The sequence below is a fragment of the Microcaecilia unicolor genome, chromosome 8, assembly GCF_901765095.1.
Source record: "Microcaecilia unicolor chromosome 8, aMicUni1.1, whole genome shotgun sequence".
NCBI classification, from domain to species: domain Eukaryota; kingdom Metazoa; phylum Chordata; class Amphibia; order Gymnophiona; family Siphonopidae; genus Microcaecilia; species Microcaecilia unicolor.
The window spans coordinates 59,264,100-59,284,342 of NC_044038.1; the positions used below are offsets into that span (position 1 = coordinate 59,264,100).

A 20,243-nucleotide genomic window follows, 5' to 3' on the forward strand; every position below is an offset into this window, starting at 1 on the left:
AACATTAATAACCTGACTTCAAAAATGCAAACTCAAGCTTATTCCATCTTTTAATGCACAGCCTATTATTTGCTGAAGCTGCAACCTTCCGTGCAGAGATGGAGACTACTGACAAGGGGCCTGATGTGCTAGAATAACAAGGTTATCATCAGCATCGACATCCCAGAACAGCCAAGGACTCTTGGAATTACCCTTGCAGCTGGAGAGACACTGTGTCTGGCAAATTGCACATTGTTTATGAAACCCCGGCTTCTTGGCAAGGTGACTGTTCAATGTAGTGTCAGTGAGACAATCAGTTTTCCCTTGAAGCCACAATACTTGGGGTAAACAAAGTTATGTGTGCGTCACCCCCAAAGGCCAGAATGTACATCATTAACACAGCTGCAGCCCTTGATTTCTGTATATAAAGGAGCTCTTACCTGAGGCAAAAGGCTGCTGTGTTAACATGCTATCCAAGGAGCAGACTGTGCTGAATCTGACTGAACATCTGATGAACATGCTGCCACCAGCTAGAAGTCTGCATCAGATTGTAAGTATGCCATGTACTTTTGTATAAGTGCTGTGGGTTCAGTGTGACTCTTTTACTTAGGAATCTAGCTTAGGAATTTAGATGCATTTACTCTAAGCTGTTTCTATGCTAAGACTCCTGTGTCTTTATTCTTGCCTTCTTTGCATATTATCTTTGCTGCTCTTGTAAATAAAGGCACACTCTATTTTTATATTTGGTTGTGGAGTTAGTATGGCATAGTGAGCTTGGATGTAAGGATAAGAGGGAACACAGTTGCTTCTGACATGTCACTCACTAAGGCTGGTATTACTTAAGCCCTATTCCCTACTCCAATAACACCCCAAAAAGGGTTGTATCTGTATGCGCCCACAGATCCGGAACTATCTTTCAGCTCAAGGCTGTATATACAGTTACTTTCCAAGGTTGTCATTCATAATCATTCAATGAGTGAGAACACAAGACAAGATTCATGGGAACAGCTTTTAATTTGACAGTTATGAACATCATCATGTTAGAATTCCTATGGCGGCTGCTGGAGATTCTTTTTACAACCACTCTCCAGACCCCCACACGGAATTAAAGCATGTTCACTGTGCAAGTCAAATGCTGGGAAGTTTGTCTACATTTACTCTGGTTTCTAGTGACTATTTACAGGACTGCTCCTTGATCAAACAAAACTGAAACAGAATGTCAGGGGTCATACACTATCCCAAGTCTGAAAAGCTCAACTTCATTCATATTTATAGATCTATATTCATATATATACACACAAGGATACTGTTTGCTCCTCCTGAAAGTATTTTAAAAAATGTTGCTCTGCCTTCATTCTATAAAAATACCTACAGTATTCTACAAGATACAAAAATTTGTCCAAATATACACTGATTTACATAACACACACCTGAGGCTCTTTGGAAAATGTACACTCTCCACAGCGTGCCCTGGTGAGCCCCAGAGTATTCATGTGCCTACCTGGAAAAATGACGGCAGAGAAACGCTGACTCATAATGTAACTCCAAGCCTCTTCCCCAAATCAGAGCACTCCTATGCTGCCCTTGATATATCCATCCAAGATACAAATACATCCCTAGAGTTTTCATGATTGATAAAGAGAACATATTTTCTCAGGTGACAGGCAGAATCTGCATTTCAAGCTTTTTTTGGGGAGGGGGGTGGGGGAAGGAAGAGTACAGGGTGGACCTTACAGAATCATCTTACAACTCAAAGTGCTGGTGACACATTGCTAAATTCACTGTATGTTATGCATACAGACAAGGAAATATTAACCTTTTATATGCACTATTTTCTCTCTCATTCAGGACTTTACACAAGCATATTACCAACGATGATGGTAAGTCTCCGCAGTCTCTCAAGGCATGGGCACCAACACTTCAAAATGATTGGGGGGTGCCCCTCCCTGGCAGTGAAGGAGCTTGCACAATACTGGGGTTGACAGACTCACTGGCTCCCATGTGCTGGACATTTTTGCAGGTTCTCTGTGAAAGATACTGGATTTTCTGCTTTCAACAACTGCATTTTCAGAGAGTGTTTCAACCTTGAGTCTCTGTTCTCCCTTTTACTGAACAGAAAGGAATCCTCAGCTGCTAGGAGGACATCTGTAATATCCAATCCATTTAACCAGACAGCTGACAAGAGATATATGACAACAAAGCCAAACTACACTCTGAAAACATTGCTGTGTATGCTTGCAGAGACAGTGAAAGAAATCTATGCTGCCTGCCTCTGATACCGAGGTCAGAATGCCTAGAAGGTGGTGCTCTGAACTATTAAAAGAAATGAACTAAAACCAAATGAAAAAAATAAATAAAAGTAAAAAGAAAAAATATCATTGGACGTTTTTCTGAAACAGTGGTTTCCTCTTTAGTCTTATTGAAGTGGTCAGGGTGTGATACAACCATTCTACAACAGTTGGGTTTATTGTAAAGCAGGTCTACTTTAATGGTACCGCCCTAATGGCAGTCTCTCCCCCTAAAAGCACACTTTTTGTATGAATAATAATAGTATATAACTTTGACTAGATTTGTCCTTTAAGTGAGTGGGGGGAACGCATTCCCTTAGGAAGTAAAACCAAGGCAATATCACAGTGCTCTCATTCACAGAGACTCCATTCACTTCCTCCAATAAAAAGGCACTGCTGAGCCCTCTTATTTGCCAGCTACAAGTCCTCCTGCAGGGCTGAGGGGTAGAGACAGGAAATAAATTAAGCAGATTGGCCTATTATGAATTATTAGTGCAGCTGGATGTTTATGAAGGGACGTCTGCTTTATAGTTCTGTGTGCACAGAATTACTAAAGACCCCTTTTCATGATTACTTTCTGCACCACAAACATTGCTAAAAAGATCCAAAATATGTCAGTTCTGAACAGAGTACAAATGCTTTTTCCTTTCAGTTTTCAGCTACGTCTTCATTGCAGCTATTTAACAGCTAATCTCAACCTTTGGGATGTCAAAGTACAAACTAAAAGCAGCAGATCCTCGCTCCCGAGGAAATAAAATTATTCTCACCACACACAAATCAACAATCTTGTTCTGGATGTCTGGATGCCACTGGTAAAGACTGATGACACCATGTACAGCATTAGAGACGGTCAGGGAGAGATTTCTCGGGTAGTGTTTTGAACTCCTAGAAGGGGATCTACCTCCATCGTTTATAGTGTCATTAGCAGAGCCCCACATAACCAAGACAGATTACTGCAACCGACTGCCCAGGTTTCTGTTGATTATGTTCAGGAATCTGGGAAACTGACTGAGGTCCATGGATTAGTACATCCTGAAACAGAAAAACAATGGTCACATGACCCACACCAGCTGAAGCTCCTTCCTGCATCACAGGGCTGGGGCTAGGCTCTGCATGTACTCCTGAAGGTGCCATGGGACTCCAGGCTCAGTAATGCCACACACATACATATATATATATATATATATATATATATATAATACTGAGACCACTACCAGTCTGCTACTCTCTCCTTCAAAGAAATGTCCCGATTGAACATTGCCTTCTATGGTTAATGCCAATCAACGATATATGAAACACTCATTCCTTTCCACTTCAAATATTCAGCTCAGCTTCTACATTTCTACTTCTGCTAATTTTATCCTTTTTTTTTTTTTACTTTTTTGCATTGCTTTAGAGCATTTGTTGGAACTGTAGTTTACAAATATATGGCTGTTTTTTGTGTGACATGATTTGCTTTTTTATTTGCTGCAGATATTTGGGATAAGATGGAGGGGGTGATCTTGCTCCACTGGGGTGGGGGGGGGGGCATGATTGGTTACGTTAACCCCTGCAGAACCCAGCAGCAAAATCAGAAGGAAGCAGCAGTATGCAGGGCTACTGCTGCTACCCCCTACTACGATCGTTGCTGCTGCCCCCCCCCCCCCCCCCAGAATGCTGCTGCTACAGAAATTCAAATACCTTGGCTGGCGGGGATCCCAAGGCCCCGCCAGCAGAAGAGGTCTTCTTCCAGCGCTGACTCTTTACTCTGCCAATTGCCTGCCCCTGCTTTTTCTCTCAGGGCATACTCTGTTTCTAAACCAAGCATGCATGCCTGAGAGGAAAAGCAGCTGCTTAGCAAGCAATGGGCAGAGTGAAAAGCAGCACTGGAGGAAGACCTGCAGTGTCTGCTCCTCCGGGTCATCCCCAGCTTCCGAGGGGCCCAGAGCTGGAGTTCTCTCTCTCCTGCTTCTGTCAGGACGCGATCATCCGGGTCCCGTCAGGAGCAGGAAAGAGAGAGAGACCCTGGGGATTTTTGCTCTCCTTCTCGGTGGGCTTGGCAGTATGGCACTGTGACACTATAGTCCAGTTCTGCAACCAAGATTGGATGTTAATGGAAAACAGCTGCTAATACTGCAAAAGAGGCATATGGAGAGAGAGATTTAAGCGCAGCTGATTCTCCCCTGAATGTAGAAGTTAAATAGTGCCACATCTAGCCCCTCACAGTTCCAACCGCAGAATTAACTGCAGTAGACACACAAAGGAGAAAAGGTTTAAGCGCAGCTGATTTCTCCCCTGTATGTAAAAGTTAAATATTGCTACACTCACAGTTTTAATTACAGAATTCTGGGTCTGATCAGCTTGGCCTGCTTATTTATAATATAGCCAAGGACGAAACAGCTTAACTTGCATCCTCCATGTGACAGTTCAGGACCCCATTCCTACTCCCTGTCTTGAGCTCTTTGTGTGTAACTTGGCAAAGTGCAGACAGGGAGTACACACAAGAACAGAGGAGTAAGCTGACCTTAGATATTAAAGGAAACAAGTCTATCACAGTAGACATCTCAAGGCGCTGTTAACCATCTGCTAAGCAAGACAAAAACGCCTGTTCTACACATCTAGGAGAGAATATCAGGAGGTTCTTTGTGTCCTCATGTATGTCACAATATGTCGTTTTCATAAATAAATAAATAAATAAATAAATATTAAAGCCTCATTTGAATATACAAACCTTGACAAATCCTCTTCCATGTGTACCAGACACTGATAATTCTGCTATGAAATGTAAGTTTATCAACATGTTCTAGTTATCATAATAGGACTTGGCCCAAGTATGGCTGAACAACATTGTGGCTTGGCATTGGCCTCTCACTAAGCTGTGTGGCCCCAGCCCAGTCCTGACAAACTGGACTGATTTTCAGTTAGGAGGAGGGTAGTACAGGCCCAGTGTAGATCTGAGTTGTTTTTTTTTTTTTTTTGGGGGGGGGGGGGGGGGTCAGTAGAATTTTTGTTGGCAAGATATCACTAACACTAATCAATTAACATTGGAGGCTGAGATTTTGGAAAGTGTTAACAGTCATTCCAGAATGATCCAAATGATATAAAGACACTGGGAACTATCAATTAATGACTGCAGCGTACTGCTCTATGAGGTAGATGTTCATGGTTAAGCACATTAGTACTTTTCTTTTGTGTGTTTTATTTTGTTTAAATCCAGACCATGACAATGCATAATTCTGATCATTGTTACATGGTCAAAATGGGGTGCCACCTAGACATCTAACTTACACATCTAAACAGTGATATTAAGCCATTAAACATATAAGCTAGACAGCCAACTAGACTGCACATGAGGTATTACCTCCCATTTCTATCTTAGATGGCTTAAGATATACAAGTATATTCAGCGGAACCTCCTAAATACAGGATATACTTGAATTATAGGTATAATTTGAAATTATCTAGGGTAATATTTCAGATTACATATTCACTGATTGGCTGAATTCTGACCTCTATACATACTGCACTCTTATAGTGCTATCAGAAGGCGTCTTCCCATTATCACAGTATCATCTTAAAGGCAGAAAGCCCTCTCACTGGAACTGATAATAGCATTAGTATACACTTCTATTTCTGAGAACACTATGACAGCCGTTCTTTAAGTTGACAACTTCTGACAGTGCTGAACATAGCTTGGGCTAGATGGAACCTGTGCTGAGCACGGCGGCTTACTGTGGCATTTGGGCTGTATATCAGACCAGGATGAACAGAGGGAAATGTTCTCAGGTCCTATACCACAGTAGGAAGTACTACAGAATACAGCAGCTGCTCATGGTTACTAGGGATTTTCTTGGTGCAATGATTTACAATAGCTTGTATTTAATTCCCATATGTATGCTTGGAATGCTTTGGGCCAATGAATTGAGTTGTGGCCTGTGAATAACAAACTTTGACTGAAAAACAAAAGAATCTGTGCTATGAATCTGTGGATAGTAGAAAGATGTCCAATTCCTGCTGCAGAGAGCCTTCTGAGGGACACATTGAGGCATATTTTCAAAGCATTTAGACATACAAAGTTATATAGTAACCTATGGAACTTTGTAAGTCCAAGCGCTTTGAAAATGAGCCCCACTGTCACCTAGTGAGGAGCACAGGCTTCCAAGGTTTCACTCATGATCTTCACTCATCTATCTTTTGGTATGGTGAACTAGACATGGACATTGTTGATGTGATGCAACTACGCAGCCAGGGAAAGGGATATCAGTGTACAGCAAAACAAAATAACAAAGGTCTGTTTCTAGCTTAAGATATTTTGGGATTGTTCTGGTGATTGTGACCCAGCCAGTTTTCAGACTTCACTGGAAAGATGTGACTAAAAAAGCAACTTTGGTTCTTGGTTCTCTCAATATATCAGAGGCACATCCATGCCAAGGATGCTTCAATGTCAGAGCATGCAAGACCTGTGAAACTCATTCCATCCATGTGCATCAAATTTGTGGCATTCTGTGTAAATGTGCAGCATCCAGAGATGTGTGTAGGGGTTGGGGTGAGTTAAGCCAGCATTTATCCTTTGGGGCATGGAAGATTTGTTCAAGATTCTAGGGGTAAAGCAACATTGAAAAGCTTCTTTTAAGTACAGGGGTTCTCAACCCAGTTCTCAGGACATCCACAATGAATAAGCGTGAAATAAATCTGCATGAACTACCTCCATTGTATGCAAAGATCTCATGCAAATTCATTTTGGATATCCTGAAAACCTGATTGGATAAGTATGTCCCGAGGACTGGGTTGAGAATTGCTGGTTTAGCACACAGGCCTCAACTGCTATTCATCCATTAAAAAAAAAAAAAAAAATCCTTTTCACTCATTATAATCCATGAAAACAGTTATGAAGCATACTGTTCCAGGACACTAACAGCTTGTAAACCATACTTTAAAAACGGATCCGAAAAATGTCTGCTGGACTTCACACTTTTGTGAAAGTGTCAATTATGTCTTGAAGTTTGGAAGCTACTGTTTTTTGTTTTTTTTTAATACTTATGTGAAATACTGTTATCAAGATTTTGAAATCTGTAAGACTTATTAAAGGACACCAAAATGCAACATTCCTGCCCTGTAAGAACCATGGCACCTTCCAGAAGACATGATATATCTAATGTCAAGAGCATAAGGAATGCAGAAGGGATAGTAAGACCAGAAGAGCCTGGGCTACCTGTAGTCAGCAGACCCTACACTCTGGTGCTCCTGCTCCCTCCCTGTTCCCATATTTCTGGGCCCTGGCTTTCTCCAATGCAACAAGTATTTCCGCTCCAGACCAGAAACCTTCCAAAAAAACAGAGGGGTAAAGAAAGCTGTCTCCCTTCCTCTCTCTCCACTGTATTTGTTCACGTGTTGCTCCCCATTCATCCCAAAGCCCTGTGCCTTCATCTTGTTCAAAGATGATGCAGTCTTTCATGGTCTTCCTCTTGGAACCCTGAAACAGGGTGGTTGTGGTGAGCTGCCAGCGCTCATGTGTTCTTACTTCACTTCCAGGATGGATGGACTGGTCTCCATGATGGCCACAATGATGCGGTCAATGTAGTCCTGAAGGCGAAAGTTGATCTCTTCCTGTTTCTGAATTGCCTCCATGAGCTGTAGCAAAAGGAAAGATGTGAGAGTTCGTTCTGTTCATGTCATCCATAAAAGCTTCCACTATACAGGGATCATTCTTCTAAGGGGATCTGGGTGTGCAGAACAGTGTTTTATGTACTCACTGCTCAGGGGTATATGTATGTAAAAAGTAGGTACACAAAAACATAGCTCTATTCATAAAATATGGCATCCCAAAGGCAAAGAATATATAAAATTGAAAACAAGATTTAAATTATATATATATATATATATATATATATATATATATATATATATATATATATATATATATATATATATATGGAAAAAGTGGGTTCATAAGTCGTGAACAAACCACCTGTGATAGTATAATGGAAATACTATGGTCTTAACCAAGATGCACCAAAAAAAACCCCAAACAAACTTGTTTTGAAGTTGTAAAAACAATTGAACAAACACATGAAATAATTACCACATTCCCCCCCCCCCCCAAAAAAAAAAAAAAAAATCTTAAAGAGATGAATATCTACTGCAGAGTACAAATGTCACTGTTTCACTATTCTATAAATCCAAGTTACTTACCTGTAGCAGGTGTTCTCTGTGGACAGCAGAATACACAGTATAGGTGACATCTCCAACAAAGCCAATGCAGGAAGCTATTCCAGCTTAGTGATATTAAAGCTTTTCATCCACCTCACTGCACATGCATGTCATTTCCTGTCTGCCGCTGTCATGCAGGACCTCCTCAGCCTATGCATTACCTAAAAGTAGAATGCAACTCCTTGGGAAGGTGGGTGAGTATCCTGCTGCCTACAGAGAACACCAGATACAGGTAAGTAACTTGGTTTTCTCCAAGGACATAGAGGATAGCAAGTCCTCACAGCATGGGACTCTCTAGCTGCAGGCTGCCTTTAACAGAAAAAAGGAAAATAACTAACATATAAAGTGCTGCAACAGGAAGACACCAACATATTTTTGGTAACAAGTAACCTTTTTCATATTTTTTCTTTTCTTTTTTTTTTTTAATTCACTTGGACGGCAGTGTGGAACAGAAAAGAAATGGGCCTGGGGTGATGGAGTTGGATTCTAGTCCTCAAAGAGATTCTGGAGGACTGTCTGGTCAAACTTACTGTTGCATCATGGGTCCTGCTCTAGGCAGTAGTGGAATGTGAATGTACGAACAGATATCTACGTTGCAGCTCTGCAAACAAATTTCCTCCACGGAGATTGATCTTGTGGGCTACCAACGCAGCCATAGCCCTGATGTTAAACCTAAGTTGTGACACGATCCTTAAGGTGCTGATGACATCTCTATTATTCCAGTTCTCTTTTCTTTGTCAAAAGATACTAATTTGGTTCATATATGTCTTGCCTTGGTTAGTTCTTGGATGCCATGATCCTTTTAAAGCTTAATACTGATAAAACCAAATTTCTACTATTTGATAACCCACACTAAATGGTAGATCGAATCAAATATATATTTTCCCCCCGTATTAAAGATCTTGGGTATTTATTTTGATCAGACCTTATCAGTTAAAGATTAATTTGGATCTTTGACCAAAAGTTCATTTTTCTTTCTACAAAACTTGAGAAGAGTTCATAAATGTTTTGAATTTGAGCAATTTCTTGTTCTACATCTACACTTCCTCCCTTGGCTCTCTGATATCATCCCACGGCTTTTAATACCATCTCTAAGCTGATGACTCCCAGATCTCTCTCTCTACCCCCGAAATTTCAACCAGCATCCAGACCAATGTTTCAGCCTGTCTGTCTGATATCGCTGCCTGGATGTCTCAACGTCATCTGAAGCTTAACATGGCCAAGACCGAGCTTCTCATCTTTCCCCCTAAACCCACCTCTCCTCTTCCTCCTTTCTCTATTTCTGTGGATGGCACTCTCATTCTCCCTGTCTCATCAGCTCATAACCTTGGGGTCATCTTCGACTCCTCTCTCTCCTTCTCTGCTCATTCAGCAGATTGCCAAAACCTGTCGTTTCTTTCTCTATAACATCAGCAAAATCCGTCCCTTCATCTCTGAGCACTCTCCCAGAACCCTCATCCACACTCTTATCACCTCTCACCTAGACTATTGCAACCTGCTTCTCACCGGCCTCCCACTTAGCCATCTCTCTCCTCTTCAATCAGTCCAAAACTCTGCTGCACGACTCATTTTCCACCAAAATCGCTATGCTCACATTAGCCCTCTCCTCAAGTCACTTCACTGGCTCCCTATCCGTTTCCGCATTCAATTCAAACTTCTCTTACTGACCTAATAAGTGTATTCACTCTACTGCTCCCCAGTACCTCTCCACTCTTGTCTCTCCCTACACCCCTCCTCGGGCACTCCATTCTGTTGACAAATCTCTCGCCTGTCCCCTTCTCCTCTACTGCTAATTCCAGACTCCGTTCCTTCTATCTCGCTACACCACACGCCTGGAATAGACTTCCCGAGCATGTACGTCTAGCCCTGTCTTTGGCCGTTTTCAAGTCCAAGCTAAAAGCCCACCTCTTTGACGTTGCTTTTGAGTCCTAACCACTGCTCACTTGCCAGTACCTTTTTATCCCCTCCTCTTTAATTCCCCTTACCCCTTAGTTGTTCTGTCTGTTACCTGTCTTATTTAGATTGTGAGCTCTTTGAGCAGGGACTGTCTTTATGTGTATGGTGTACAGCGCTGTGCATGCCTTGTAGCGCTATAGAAGTGTTAAGTAGTAGTAGTAATTTAGACTCTTAGTTCAATCAGTTATTATCAAAGTTAGATTATTGTAATCTTATATTCTTAGATGTTCTCCAAAGAATTATTCATGAGCTTCAAACTATACAAAATAACACAGTTAAACTGATTTTCTCATTGCAGAAAAGGGATAGTGTTTCCTCCTGTTTTTTGGAGTTACATTGGTTGCCTGTGGAGGACAGGATTAAGTTTTCTTGTTTGATCTAAAAGATCTTAAATGAGATGTGTCCATTGTATATGATATCTCATTTTGAATTTCAGCTCAACAATAGAATTAGAAGATCTTGCTGCTATTCTCTTTTTGTTTCACCCTCTATTAAGGGTATAAAAGGATTCAGAGTCTTCAATACTCTTGGCCATTCAAGCACTGAAATTATGGAAGGATTCTTTTTCCCCTGCGTTAATTTTTCTTTGGATTTCAATCATTTTTTAAGAAGACTCTAAAAGCTACCATTTGTAGTAGATTTGTCTCTCACTAAACTTCCTAAGAATCTGTCTTGGTTTTCTTGATGTAAACCTCTTAGAACCTGGTAGTAGATGCAGTATAAAAGTAAAGGTGTAATGTAATGTAAGAGTCAAACCTGCCTTGGCCTAAGTGATGGAAAGACAGTCCGGCAACCAACTAGACAGAGGTACATTTGTTGATGGCAGCCTCCATCCTGTTATGTTCAAAAGAGCCAAAACGTTGGGAGAATTTTCTAAGAGCTTTAGCTTACTCCAAGTACAAGCCTAAGGCTCTCTTGCAATCTACTATGTGCAGTGCACTTTCACCTTTGCGGGCATGAGGTCTGTGAAAAACATATTGGCAGGTTGATAAACTGATTAAGATGGAACTCCAACACTATCTTAGGAAGGAACTGAGGACAAGTGCACAGAACCACCCTGTCGCTGAAACACTTAGTATAAGGTGGACCAGTTACTAGAGCCTTGAGCTTGCTCAGTCTGCACACTAAGTTACTACCAACAAAAACAGGACCTTCCAGGTCAGGTATTTCAGTTCACAAGTTGCTTGAAAGGAGTCTTCATCAGCTGGGTTAAGACAATGTTGAGGTTACATGACACTGCAGGAGGCCTTTTGGGAGGGTTCAAGAGATGCAAGTCCTGCAAAATGCAAATAACTAAAATCTGTACAGAGATGGGCTTACTTTCTATATGATGGTTATAACTATCAGCTGCACTAAGATGCGCCTTAACAGAGTTCTTTTTCAAACCTGACTCAGGATGTAGAAGGTATTCAAGCAATTTTTGTGTAGGACCACAAAAAGGGATCTAGGGTTTTTCCCTCACACCAAATGGCCAACCTATTCCATCTGAACCTGTAGGACCTTCTAGTGGAATCTCTTCTGGAAACAAGAATTACTTGTGAAATAATTTCAGGCAAATTAAAGGAAGACATAGTTATCCTCTCAATATCCAAGCTGTGAAGGCAAGAAACCTGATGCTAGAGTTCCCTGAGTTGCATGACCAGTGAAAGAGAATTCCTCAGTCTTATGGGCTCCCTTATGTAACTGCTCCAAAAGAAGAGGGAACCACACCTAACTTGGCCAGTAGGGGACTATAAAAATCATGACTTCCTGGTGCTGTCTGACTTTCAGAAGAGTTTTCACTTTCAGGGTACTGGAAAATACATGTACACAAGATCCCCCAGTTTGCTGTGTATTCCTATCCTGAAACAGAGCTGAAGTACTTTCTATTCTGAGGAATGGCAAACAGATCCAACAAGGGGGTGCCCCACTCTTGAAAAATCTTCTAAACCACTCCCTTGCCTAGGGACCACTTGTGGTTGTAATACATGATTCAGCTTGTCTGCCAGAAGTCGTCCCTGCTCACCAGGTACAAGGCTCTAAGGGTCATCTCATGAGAGATGGTCCAAGTTCCTGAGTTTGGAGACTGTGTGAATGTGGAGGTATGACTCTGTCCTCCATGCTTGTTGATGCTTGGCCGCTGTTGTGGACAGGATGCTGGGCTCGATGGACCCTTGGTCTTTTCCCAGTGTGGCATTACTTATCACTATTTGATTGTCAGTTTGAATCAATATAGTTTTGGTGACTAACTAATCTCTGAAAGCAGCTAGAACATTCCAGATTACTCTCAATTTCAAGAAACTTATCTGATAAAAGTTTTTCTTGGAAGGACCTTGATCCCTGAGGAGGAATCCCAATCTACATGGGTTCCACAGCCCAGTTTGGACACATCTGTTGTAAAAACTGTTTGAAGTGATAGAATTTGGAATGGGATGCCTTTTGCCAGATTGGGCTGAACTGTCTAGCTTGTGTCCACTACATGCTCAAGGCCCATTTTGATTTTGCCTCATTTTGAGACATGGCAGGGGAGTTACATGTACTGTTAAAGCCATGTGGTTTAACATCCTCAACATGTTCCATGTTGAAGTCTGCTGACTCATCTAGATTTCTACCACTATGGACACTAGATTAATGACCCTTTTTTGCGGCAGGTCTTTTGCCAGACTTGTGACTAGCACAGCTCCTATGAATTACACTTTTTGTGACAAACTTAGTTGAGTCTTGGGGTACTTTATGACAAGCACTAGTAACTCCAGCACCTGGATTGTTGTGTACACTGATCCTTCGGCCCTTTCTCAATGTGTGTTCTTGACTAGCCAATTATCCAAAAAGGGAAACACATTCACCACCTGTATGTGTTGATATACTAATAGGACCACAAGGCATTTTGTGAATATCTGAGTTGCTGACAAAAAGCTAAAAGCAGTTCACGATACTGGTAGCGGTGTTTCTTTATGATAAATCTAAGACGTGGAGGGGCATAACTGAACTGGGACGACCATCTCTAAGGGCGTCCCGGCGAAGGGGCGGAGAAACCCATATTATTGAAACAAGATGGGCGTTCATCTTTCGTTTCAATAATACGGTCGTGGACTCCCAAATCGACCCTAGAGATGGTTGTCCTCGGTTTTTGGCCATAATGGAAACCAAGGACGTCCATCTCAAAAACGACCAAATCTAAGCCCTTTAGTCGTGAGAGGAGGGGGAATTTGTAGTGCACTGGTCTCCCTGACATGCCAGGACACCAACCGGGCACACTAGGGAGCACTGCAGTGGACTTCACAAATTGCTCCCAGGTGCATAGCTCCCTTACCTTGGGTGCTGAGCCCCCCAAAACCCCCTCCCCACAACTGTATACCACTACTGTAGCCCTAAGGGGTGGAGGGGGGCACCTACATGCGGGTACAGTGGGTTTCAGGTGGGTTTTGGAGGGCTCACATTTACCACCACAAGTGTAACAGGGTGGGGGTGGGGCCTAGGTCCGCCTAGCTGAAGTGCACGGCGCCCACTAAAACTGCTCCAGGGACATGCATACTGCTGTCATGGAGCTGGGTATGACATTTCAGGCTGGCATAGAGGCTGGCAAAAACATTTTTAAAAGTTTTTTTTTAGGGTGGGAGGGGGTTGGTGACCACTGGGGGAGTAAGGGGAGGTCATCCCCAATTCCCTCCGGTGGTCATCTGGTCAGTTCGGGCACCTTTTCACGGCTTGGTCACAAGAAAAAATGGACCAAGTAAAGTCGGCCAAGTGCTCATCAGAGACGCCCTTCTTTTTTCCATTATCGTCCAAGGACGCCCATCTCCTAATCACGCCCCAGTCCCGCCTTCGCTACGGTGCCGACACGCCCCCGTGAACTTTGGTCGTCCCCGTGATGGGAAGCAGTTGAGGACACCCAAAATCGGCTTTCGATTATGCCAATTTGGGCGACCCTGAGAGAAGGACGCCCATCTCCCGATTTGTGTCGGAAGATGGGCACGCTTGTCTTTTGAAAATAAGCCTGACAGTCTGTGTGACTGGGATATATCTATGATTGTAAGAGTTCTTTACATCCAGAGAACATACCCAGTCTCCTTTTTGGAGGAAGGGGATTAGGGTGCCCAGGAAAACAATCCTGAACTACTCTTACTAGAAGCTTGTTCATGGCCCTTAGGTCTAGAATGAGACAATCTCCCAGTCTTCTTTGTAATCAGGAAATCCTTTCACTCCTTACCCTGGTGGAATGAGTTTGACCATAATGAACTCTGATGCAAGCAAGCTCCCTGGTAACTATTCAAGAGTTTGACCAAGATTCTGGTGGCGTCTCAGATAGATATAGACAATTTCCTAGTCCACTGATCTTTAAAACCCATGACCTGAAGTTATAAAGGGCCATCATTTTGTAGAAAACCTGAGCCTCTCCCCTACTAGTAGGCTGTCTGGTGCAGATACTGGAACACTGGTTATGTTCTCATGGAGGTAGTCAAGATCATGTCCTCAGTTTTGGCTGCATAGCTGGTTTGGTCCTTTGCTTCCTAGGACGAGAGCAAGAACCTTGTCTTCTTTAGAGGGTACCTATGGCTTTGAGACTAATAGGACCTACTCTGCCATCTCCTGGAAAAGAAGGATGGGTCAGAAGTGGCCTGGAGATGGTCTTAAATGTATCACTGTGCTACCTGATGAGTGCAGCAGCTTCTTTAACCTCATCTCCAAAGAGATTCTCTCCATGGCACAGAACATCAGCAAGCTTGCCTTGCATATTATATCTGAGCACTGAGGTCTGAGGCATGGAGCTATGTGAGTCTCCTGGTCTCAATACCCATAACAGAAGCTCTTCATGTCATGTCAATATCATCATAGGTCACTGAACCTAAGTATTTTCCACTCTTCTTTCCTTTGTCCACTGGTGAATACAGTTGCTTAGCCTTTTGATGGAGAGTATCTGTAAGTTTCACAATCCCGTTCACAATGTTTTGCAAGTGCATGGCCATGATGTACTGATAAGACGCTATGTAGGAAGCTAGCATAGCATTCTTTTGAAATAGCTTCCTCCAAAGAGACTCTATTGTGCAAGGCTCTCTCTCTCCAGGAGCACCAAAGAGTGCAACTTGTAACCTTTGGCCCTTTGAAGAGCGGATTTAACTACCATGGAGTGGTGAGGAAGCTGTTGCTTCTCGAATATGGGAGCTTTCTTGACTTTGTCCTTGATAGGAGATACAGTGGTGGGAGACTGGGTCTCCTATATTCTTATTTGTACTTCCTTGAGAATTCTGTGAACACTGTCATAGCTTCCCGAGGGGGGGGGGGAGGTTCAGCTATAGGAGGATATTCGGTGTTTCTGCCTTGGGATCCTGTAACTTCTCTCATATGAAGGAGATACGTTTCAGCCAACTCAACCCTCTTCAGAGAAAACTTTTGGTTCAATCAGCATTCCAGAAACACTCAGCCCCCTCAAAAGCACTCTAATAGAGAAATTTGGGTCTCTGCCTGTCTTGACCTACTGACATGAACATCAGGCCTTGGATGAGGGCATCAAGACATTGAGAATCTCTGATGCCTTGGTGAAGCTTTCTTCCTCGATAACCTGAAGATCTATAAGGGTGCGGCCAACATTGACCTCCAAGATCCTTTGAAGTCTTGGTGTCAATGCCTCTCCTGCACGTATTGTGTGAATCTTGAGGACCAGTTGGACCGCTCTCTGCATCAACAGTGAGAATGTCAACGCTGCAACTTGTGTTGAGGAAAGAAATGCTCCACCCGCTCATCAAATCTCCTCATAATCTGCTCCTCAAAGGCTTCTATCAACAAAGGCATGCTTTCCCATGGGAAATTTTATAAAGGCATACAGACACATATTTTTTGTCTTTATAAAACAGATGCAATATGTGTGCTTTTCCTGCCTTGGTGCCCTGTTATAAAATTACCCTCACAGGCCAGATTCTCAGTATTAATTTCCATGTTTTGCCTTTTGTGCCTGTTTTTCTGATTGCTCTCTATGCGCATTGTCTTTTTAAAACATCTATGGCTGTGTTTATGCTGCAGATATTCCCAGGTTTATGTTGATTGTGAGGAGAAGAGCCTGCCTGATTAGCTAGATGTATAGTGGTGGGAGAAGCTTCAGACATTTCCCTCTTATTACCTCTCATTAAGGAAATGGAAATGTCAAGTCTAAAGAGAGAGATATTACTATACCAACAATTTTGTTGGTACTAAATGTTGATTGAATTTAGATTTATTAGCTTTATACTACTCCAAACTTGCTAACAGTCTTTTTATTCAATATGATCCAGGGGTACTGTCAGATTAATAATTCACTAAAGAAGAGATATTTAACAAGTTACATCATCCAGTATGTACAGAGAAAGGCAATTTGACTGATAAAACATATATCTCGTTAACTGAAGGGTTCTCTATCACACACGGCAGTACAGATGTTCATGAACCATGCTAGTATTAATGGAATGATACTAAAGGTTACCAGCTAAAGACAGAAACACAGGGGCTCAGTAATGGAGTAAAGCCATGGGTTAAAAGGCAGTTAACAGTCAAGCTTTTTCCCAGAATACAGGGAGCCACCCTGCCCAACGGGCAAACCTGGGGGGGAGGGGGGGGGGGTGTCATAGAAACTGTAAAATGCAAAAACGTAGTTTAAAAAAAAACCTCCCAGTGTTTTCCAAAGAGACTGCACCTTGGTGCAGCTCCAAAGAGAATGGTAAAAGGAGTTTTCCGCCGCAAGACATTTAGAACACTGGGCAGAAGCCAGCACCCCGGCTTTGAAAATACGCCTCCAAGCGTGCCAGAAGCCACCCTCACTTATTGCCATATCTGTAGAGACAATATTTATAATAAGACAGGGATTTCTTTGCCTGCGGATGGATGAGCTCATTCAATGCAGTCTGGAGTTCAAGAAGGCGCAGTTTGTCTACCTCCCTAGAAGATCCAGATTAATTAAATTAAGGAAGGATTATTATAAAAATTGGAATTTATACAAGGAATGGATCTATATTATATTATTGGGGTAGTAATAATGCTTTATATTAGTTAACCACTATGTAATGATGATTGTTTTATTTATTTTCAGAATATAAGAGGCATAGCTCTCAATTTTGGAAGATAGATTCAGGCACCCACCCAACTTGGGAATTTTAGATGTTTGGTATTCAGATCAGAAAGGTGTACCACAACAGGTCCCCCACCGACTTTGAGGCCTCTATGCACCAGGCCCCAAGATAGAGGCCAACTGAAACTGGTGGTTTTGGTTCCAGCCAAAACAATCTGCAGCGGAAATTCACCGTTCAGTTTCAGCTGGAAGCAGATCCGAAAACAGCACCTCGCGGGTTCTCCCAGGCCAACTGCTGCCATCATGCTTCCCCGCCACCCAGGAGGAGGGCCAGCCAGCCAACCCTAAACCTCTCCACCTTTCCACCACCCGAAGGCTCTCCCCAGGCCTATCTTTGCTTTAAACAGCCTGGTGGTCCAGTGGCTTCTTCTGGGCAAGAGTGATCCCCAGTTGCTCTTGCCCCCACAGTTTCCTCAGCCAAAATGGCTGCTGAGACTGCCGTGGGAGGTCCCGATGGCCTTCTTGGGACTGGAAGCAACATAAGCAGGAGCAATCTCAGTCATTCCTGCTTATGCTGCTTTCAATCCCATGATGGCCACTGGGAGCTCCAGCAGCAGTCTCATTAGGCGGCTGTGGGAAGTCCCAGCAGCTATTTTGGCTGAGGAACCTGCGGGCTCAAGAACTGGGTTGCTCTTGTCCAGAAGATGCCACTAGACCCACCAGGCCGTTTAAAGATAGGAGAGCCTTTGGGTGGTGTGAAGGCAGCAAGGTTGGATAGCTGTCTGGTCCAGAAGTGGGTGGGGTAGGAGGTGGCAGTGGTGGGAGATTTAATTTCAGCTGAAAATGCACAAGCATTACCAGCCAAAACCCGAATTTGGATTTCGGGTTGGTTTCGGTGCCAAATCAGAAATCAAAATTTGTTCAGCCTCTAGCCCCAGCTTGGATCAACAACAAAGAACAATCAGCAAGGTGTATAGTATACCTGAAGGAAGCTTCTGAATTATGGAAGAACCAACTTTTGTTTTAAAACAGTAATTGTCCCTATATGAAAGGAAATCTGAGGACTAAAGAGAGAATCCCAGGGAACTCTCCATAAACACAGTTGGGAAACAAACGGAGAAGTCTGTAAACTTTTTAAAATACATTTTGTGAGATGTGGTGTCCCTCAGATGTAAGGCTAAGAGCTTGGAAAATATTTTGAAATCACATAATCTGGTATTTCCCCAAACTGGACTGTACTGGAGAGCTTTTCTACAATTAAAGCCCGTTACTGCCAGAAGTGACAGTGAGTTGTCTCTAAAATCTGAGGTTTCAAATTCACCCTACCTCATCTCTGGAGACAGAGCTGATTTCTGCAGCAAGAGACTCGGAGAATGATGCAGAGAAAAGGTTTTTTGCTCCTTGGATGCTGAGATTTATAATCTGGCCATTCAGTTCATCATTTTGTTCTTTCAGATTTCGGTTATCCTGTTCAAAATATAAAGGTAAAAATATAAGCATATAATGGAATACAACTAGTATTTGGGCACTTGCATACCAGTGATGTAGCCAGAAGGTGATTTTTAGGTGGGCATGAGGCATTTTCTCTCTGTCCCTGCTCCACTTCTTGCAACTAGGAGCACTGCAAGAGTGTTCTGAAGAGTAAAAAAATATGCTAAACTTTGTTATGTAAACTACTTTTACTTTACCAGCTAACAAAAAGTCATGAAAGTTGACAATTTGAAACTGTTCCTTCAACTTTGTGAGTTTACTTATCTTTACTTGCTCTTGCAATATTCTCTGTGAATCTTGCTAATGATGCACGAACCTGAATGGAGGCATTCCCAAGGATAACGTTTGGACTTCTACAGTTATTTTCTAAAATACATGTGCAAAATAACACAGGAAATGTGTGTGTGCCAAAGAACAGGCCTACATGTGTGCGTGTATTTTCCATGGGAAAGAACGAACACAGATTCTCTTAGAAAACTGATGTAACCCATCTATGGCACATTAGACGGCCCTGCTATAAAATTTACCTTATACTACTTGGCACACATAGAAGGAGAAAAGAACATTTTATTTAAAGATGTGCTTTGTACAGCAGGGGAAAGGTGACAGACAGGCTCATTTTCGAAAGAAATGGATGTCCAAAAAGTGACATAAATCGGCATTTGGACGTCCATCTCAGAGAAACCTCCAAATCGGTATAATCAAAACCTCATTTTGGACCTCTTTCTCTGAAGTCCATCGGAAGGATGTCCAAATCTCAAGGGGGGGTATTGGAGGCATGTTCAAGGCGGGACTTGGGCGTTCCTAAGACTTGGACGTCTTTGAGCCTTAATGGAACAAAGCAAAAACGTCCAGTGCTAAAAATCTTAGACGTTTTGAGCTAGACCTGTTTTTATTATGAATAAGGCACAAAAAGGTGCCCCAAATGACCACTGAAGGGAATCAGGGATGACCTCCCCTTACTCCCCCCAGTGGTCACTAACCCCTTCCCACCCCCAAAAAGTGTGTTGAACATTACTTGCCAGCCTCTAATGTCATACTCAGGTGCAAGACAGCAGCATGCAGGTTCCTGGAGTAGTTTAGTGGACTTCAGACAGGTGGACCCAAGCCCATACCCCCACTACCTATTACACTTGTGCAGGAAACTGTGAGCCATCCAAAACCCACCAGAAACCCACTGTACCCACATATAGCTGCCCCCTTCACCTTAAGGGCTAAGGTAGTGGTGTACAGTTGGGGGTAGTGGGTTTTGGGGGGGGGTTGGGGGGCTCAGCACACAAGGTAAGGGAGCTGTGTACCTGGGAGCATTTTATGAAGTCCATTGC

The 20,243-nt window shown here is 42.7% G+C and overlaps 1 protein-coding gene across 7 annotated transcripts in view; it reads right to left on the minus strand.

Annotated features, from left to right (window-relative positions):
- Positions 1-974: 974 nt before the first annotated feature.
- RAB11FIP3 (RAB11 family interacting protein 3) overlaps positions 975-20,243 on the minus strand; it is a 304,304-nt gene continuing 285,035 nt past the window's right edge. For 5 of the 7 annotated variants that reach the window (XM_030211109.1, XM_030211107.1, XM_030211111.1 and 2 more), the window contains 3 exons: positions 18,754-18,894; positions 7,768-7,877; positions 975-3,299 (listed from right to left, as the gene is read on the minus strand). In XM_030211109.1, the coding sequence (XP_030066969.1) occupies positions 3,290-3,299; positions 7,768-7,877; positions 18,754-18,894 (261 nt within the window). In that variant the 3' untranslated portion in view covers positions 975-3,289. Of the gene's footprint in view, positions 3,300-6,976; positions 7,878-18,753; positions 18,895-20,243 lie in introns of those variants that run through there. The other 2 variants (XM_030211110.1, XM_030211108.1) reach the window with 1 other exon arrangement.